Source organism: Pocillopora verrucosa, chromosome 9 (assembly GCF_036669915.1).
Source record: "Pocillopora verrucosa isolate sample1 chromosome 9, ASM3666991v2, whole genome shotgun sequence".
Classification (NCBI taxonomy): Eukaryota; Metazoa; Cnidaria; class Anthozoa; order Scleractinia; family Pocilloporidae; genus Pocillopora; species Pocillopora verrucosa.
Genome location: NC_089320.1, coordinates 5,313,762 through 5,319,255, shown reverse-complemented (window position 1 = coordinate 5,319,255; position 5,494 = coordinate 5,313,762). Strand labels below are relative to the sequence as shown.

Below are 5,494 nucleotides of genomic sequence, written 5' to 3'. Positions count from 1 at the left end.
CACGTGAACAACTTTCTATTTAATCGCTCTTAAAAGGTTCTCGAAGCTCCATGATTTTGAAGCTCCATGAGCCATTTGAGGTGAGAAATAGTATCATAATACTTTATTTGTTTATTTCAAACAATTATGGAATGATTAAGCGATAGATTTACTCGCTCAGAACGCTCTGAGGGGTTTTTAGGGTGCATATATTACACAGCAATGTGTTGGGGTTGAACTCGATCATAAGTCATAGAAATTGAGCTCAGTTTCACAAAGTAAGAAATGGGAAGGTTTTTTGTCCTTCGTAAATCCAAGTGTGAAATGATTTAGTAATGCATCTATTTGCATGGATTTCGCACGAACAAGAATAACTTTTGGAACCTCTCCAAAAGTTTTGACGGAGGTGTTTATCAATTTTCCTTGTAGACATGTCAAGAAAGACATTTACTTTCGTAACAGACGCGGAATATTTGACACGCGTTGTTAATTTTTCACTTTCTGGTCTTTGGTGATCCAAGTTAAACTGAATGTCCGTTAAATTTAACAAATATTTTGCTCATCAGTGTCACCATTAATTTTGTTACATTGCCTACGCCTGGAAAATCACTCTTAAATCATCGTAGGCATCAAATCTTTGTTTAAGAGAAAGGGCAGAAAATAAATTTTTTAAGAGCACAGAAATGATTTTGGTACGAAAAAGATTCTGAACTACTGGATTTGTGTTCACTCCGTCTAAAAAAACCGTATTTCTACAAAGCATGCTATTAATTTTTATAAATGTTACTGCGTACAGTATGAAAATTACCAGTGTTTCTATAGTGAGTTAAATTGCCCTTGCGTCGTTGCCTGCCGGATGCGAAAATAAGTTCATTACATGACCAGTAAGCTTGCCTTATTTAAATAACTGCCACCAAATCCTTGATGAATCAATCTTACTCCATAGTCATTTTTTGTCACGTTGATCTAGTGAAACCCTGCCAGTCACGCCAAGAAGACAAGTCACGCAAATGATTGAACTGACCACGTGAACAACTTTCTATTTGATCGCTCTTAAAAAGGTTCTCGGAGAAGTTTTATCATCACTGCGTAGGCTGAGTTTGAAGCTCTAAGAGCCCTTTCAGGTGAGAAATAGTATCATAGTTCTTTATGTGCTTATTTTAAACGATTATGGAATGATTAGGCTATAGATTTACTCGCTCAGACCGTAAACAGACAAAAATATTTTTTTTCCCGTGGAAATTCCCTCAAATGTTTTTGGCTTTCAGTTTGAGTTGGATCAGTCATATTGCGATTTCTACACAAAATATTCGACGCTTACAGCCGTTATTTCAGAGAGGAACACCGTGAAAAGAACTTGAGACTTTGCAGCAGGCTGATTTATCAGTTAGGGTGAGATCTTAAAATAAAGTGCTATTACACGCGAAAAACAGGGCAATGGTTACTTTGATAGTAGTTGGCTTTCTGGTCTTCGGTGATCGAGAGCGTTTCTTAAAGATTCGTACATCTAGTTTATCTGTACTGCAATCAATTTTGTTGATGTTCATGTTGCGAAAATTGCACTACGGCAGCTCTGACAAAATACTTCTGTGGAATATTACGCCAGTTGAGCTCAACCTGGGAAGGTTTTGTTTTTTTTACTTCTCGGTATATCAAACAAGTAGGAAATGATGTAATGAATGATGCTCTGACGAAATCCTAATTTTTCAAAACTTCCCTCAAACATTTTTCTTGCACATTTATTCCATTAGTCAGCTCTGTCCATGCATGTTTTCTCCTTAGTGGGTTATAAGTACCTTTAAGGGCACATCAATGGTATTAATGAAATATCACGTGCCATGAGACATAAATTAAATTTTGCATTCATGTCCCTTACCAGTCTCATTGTTGCAAAATTTACAGCTCATGCCCAGATGGATGTCGAGGAACCTAACCAGAATGTTGAACAAGAACAGTGTAAGTTTGCATTTTAAGTTCCTATATTTTTTTTTCTTTTAAGAAGAACAAAGCATCTATCCAGGTATAAAAATGTTATGTAATTGCTATATCACAGTTTCCAGTTTAAAATTTTTGTCATGAATGAAGCTAAACATACATTTGAGGCTCGATCAGAATAAAGAATATAGATTTGATTTTAATTATCTAAATGGGGTATTCCTGGAACTTCCCAAGGGTGCTTGTTTACAGGCATGGTTGACTGTAAACTAATTCTTCTTGAAACATTTAACCCGTCTGATTTATGTAATGGTTAATAGTTATCATTTAATGTGATAGTATTATTCTTTTGACATTGAAAATGATATTTTGTAATGGTTCCTACTTTTTCTAGTGGTTTGTAAGATTTGTCCTTCATCAGGTCCTTTAGAGGTAAGTTTTGATTGTTTTATCTCCCTCTTGTTTCTATGGTATTAAAAAGTAATCTGAGCTTTATAGAATGCACTTTGGGAGCTGGAAAGGATTGTTTGTGGTACATTGGCATCATGCAATGAATTTTGAAACAGCTCTCTGGTGTTATGTAACATAATTTTTTGTGTGCAGGGTGGAGGGGATTTCCAGATATCCTTGAAAGAAGAACTTCCAGAGCACATTCAATCTGGATATGCCTCTTTTGGAAATGAGCTGGTAGTTTTAACAAAGTTTAACAAGTTAACCTTGGAAGGGAAAATTCCAGGTAACCATCTGTAATGTTTAGTTATGAATATGACAAATTATTTATTTGCACATCACATTTTGACCTTGACTTCCACTGCTCTTGTATGATCCAAATAAAATGAGTGTCAGTCGCTGAAAGAAAAAAAACATTCCTTTTTCTTTGAGAAGAAGTTTTTGTAATCTTTTAGATAAATTATGAATACACGTACAAAACTCAGATCAGATGATCTTTGGTTTATGTGGGTGATTTGTGCAAACTTCTATCAATTGATATTATGCAGTGTACTGGTCAGGATCAGGTATTTGTAACATATTTTATGTCATACTTGGAATTGAGAGGCTTAAAGCTGCCGTGACTACTGTAACAGTTGGCTTCTATCTGTTAAATTCAGCTGCTCAAGAACCAGGTGTGGTTAAAGTGCGAGTGTATTCAGACGCTGGTGAGTTTTTGGGTGAAACCGATTTCGAGTATGAAGACATATTGGACACAGTTGTCTTCCAAGCAGTGCAGCTTGGCCCAGATGGTTTGTCTAAGCCGTTTGCTCTGATGGGAAAACATATGTGGAATCAAAGGTCATCTGAAAATCAGAGCTCATCTGCCAAGCAAAATTCAGGTGAATCTGACTAAATTATGTTACACACATTATTAATATAGGCTCTTTAAAGGCTATGATTTCCACAGGGAAGAAACAACCTTCTTGTTTTGATTTGTTTTATGATCTAAAGCAATGAAGAAGTCCTACAAGCAATACATGGATACGATTTTTCTAGCTTAAATGGACTAAATTAGCAGGTGAAGCCTGAACAATGTCCTGATAGCTGGCTACAATAGTAACAAGCGTACTTACACAAACACTTTTTTCCACAATGTCAAGAGCACGTTCATGTCAACAAAACAACACTATAATTAAGCTCCTTTCTGAGCCTGTCAGCTGTACTAAAGTACAGTGTTAAACTCTTCACATAGCAATCTGAGTTGATATAGCCATGTTGGCTAAAATGTGGCTGATAATGTAGCTAGGCCCTTAGATTCATTCTGGCTTTTCAACAGTCATCTCATGTACATACAGATTAAGTGATTGCTAAAGTTATGATTATTCAGGATCAGAATATCGAAGAAAGGTCATATACATTGTAGTAGTGTGCCTCAATGTTCTGTACTTTCGATATGAATTGATAGGCCAAGGAACAGGTGCCCTGAATGATAGCTGTCAAGACAGATCTTCACCAATGGAGAATACAGTCATGGATGACGAGTGTGAAGACCTGGCGCAACACTTCCAAGATTTAGTGAAATGGTAAATCCATTAAGTTGTATTCAGAAATCAGTGTTTCAGAGTTAGCATTATTTTGGTCTATATAGAAAAGCATGGTTTTGGTATTTTAGTCCTTTGCTCATTGATACTCAAGCAGATTACAAAATTTGAAAGTTCTGCTTTTAAAAAGAAAGCTAGACATACAGACAGACAGTGACTGTGAGGATACATAACTTAAACTAACTCTGGATTTCTCTAATCAGCACTACATTCCACTCTAACGTCATGCAAGCCGCATGTTTGATTACAAACATTGTGTATTTGCTAACATTGAGTTATTTACAGGTTATCAGAACAAAGCTTCCACCCAATTCATTCCAATACAGATACGTGGTTGAAACTTTTAAATGCTGTTGATGGGCTGTGCAGAAAATTGGGTTAGTCTTAATGATATTAATGAACGGGTGATGCTCTTTTTGCAGTCCAAAAACTCTACCTATTTGTGATCTTTTGTGGTTACTCCATGCCTGCCCTTCCTTGGATATAACACCCTTCCTTAGTTATAGATAATTATGAAGTTGATTTGATCTAACTTTTTCTACACCTTAATATTCCTGTTACCTCTTCATGATGATTTCAAAAGGAGTAACACTTTTGCTATTTTGTGTGAGTTAAGGGCTCACAAAGCCCACTTATTAAGGTGTGATTTGTTCTTTATCACAGCTTGTTCTGAAGATGAAAAGAATTTTAAGGGTAATCAACAGACATGCCCTCAAGAAAGGGAAGAAAACTATTTTGCTGATGCTGAGAATTCTTCATATGTCATCTGAAGATGACAGCGCTTCACTGTCTGATGCAGATAACTGGAGTGAAACTTTCAGTGGTTGGTGATTTTGGTTTTCATTTGATTGATTTCCCTGCTAATTGATCGACCCTGTTGTCATATAAAAGTTCTTTTGAGATTCAGAAAAAATCACTTACATGGGGAAAGGCAAGTGTTATGTGTCAATATAAGGGTTTATATATTAACACTTTGTAAATATGTATTCAGTAAACTTTTTCACACATACATTTCATGTCGGCTGGGATGATCAGAGCCAATTATTCTTTTTTAAAAGTCATATACCACCTCTTTTAGGATTGTTGATTTCTGTTTTTCCAGCCTATTGGTTGAAATAAGGTGTTCCCTGCTGGTTTTATTTAGAAGCAGATCTGGCTTTTTTATTACCATAATAATATATCATTAGCAAAAGCACATTATAGCATTTTATATAATGGTAATAGGTACGAATGGAGTCCAACTTGGTCTGTAATCATGAGTGATTAACAAAATGGGATGACCGCGAAGCGGGAGTCTAATTTGTTTATCATGACAAAGTCCTGTTATCAACTTATCAAAGCGTATATAGTTGACTTCCCTTCTTTTTCTTTGCCATATACTTGCTACCTGTGGTTAAATTTTAAAAAGGTAATGTAAAGCAAAAGGATGAAGTACATTAATCGTAAGCATTTGGCATTTTTCGGTAAATTGCTGCGCTAGCTGAGTGCTTCTCACACTCAAATTTTCATGGGAAGTGTTTCTTCTCACAGCATGTATTGAAGCTGAG

At 35.9% G+C, this 5,494-nt stretch overlaps 1 protein-coding gene across 1 annotated transcript; it reads left to right on the top strand.

Annotated features, from left to right (window-relative positions):
• Positions 1-4,736, top strand: LOC136283437 (uncharacterized). Its single transcript, XM_066172339.1, has 10 exons — positions 1-80; positions 950-1,103; positions 1,248-1,371; positions 1,882-1,935; positions 2,309-2,346; positions 2,518-2,650; positions 3,024-3,245; positions 3,812-3,929; positions 4,233-4,324; positions 4,611-4,736. The coding sequence occupies exons 4-10, from the start codon at positions 1,893-1,895 to the stop codon at positions 4,715-4,717; spliced, it is 753 nt and encodes a 250-aa protein (XP_066028436.1). The 5' UTR covers positions 1-80; positions 950-1,103; positions 1,248-1,371; positions 1,882-1,892; the 3' UTR covers positions 4,718-4,736.
• Positions 4,737-5,494: the final 758 nt, after the last annotated feature.

Excerpts from the sequence above, each read along its gene's own strand:
- LOC136283437 (XM_066172339.1), top strand. The coding sequence starts at position 1,893 with ATGGATGTCGAGGAACCTAACCAGAATGTTGAACAAGAACAGT. Across the intron at positions 2,347-2,517 it reads CTTCATCAGGTCCTTTAGAG|GGTGGAGGGGATTTCCAGAT; the intron begins GTAAGTTTTGAT and ends TTTTGTGTGCAG. Across the intron at positions 2,651-3,023 it reads CTTGGAAGGGAAAATTCCAG|CTGCTCAAGAACCAGGTGTG; the intron begins GTAACCATCTGT and ends TGTTAAATTCAG.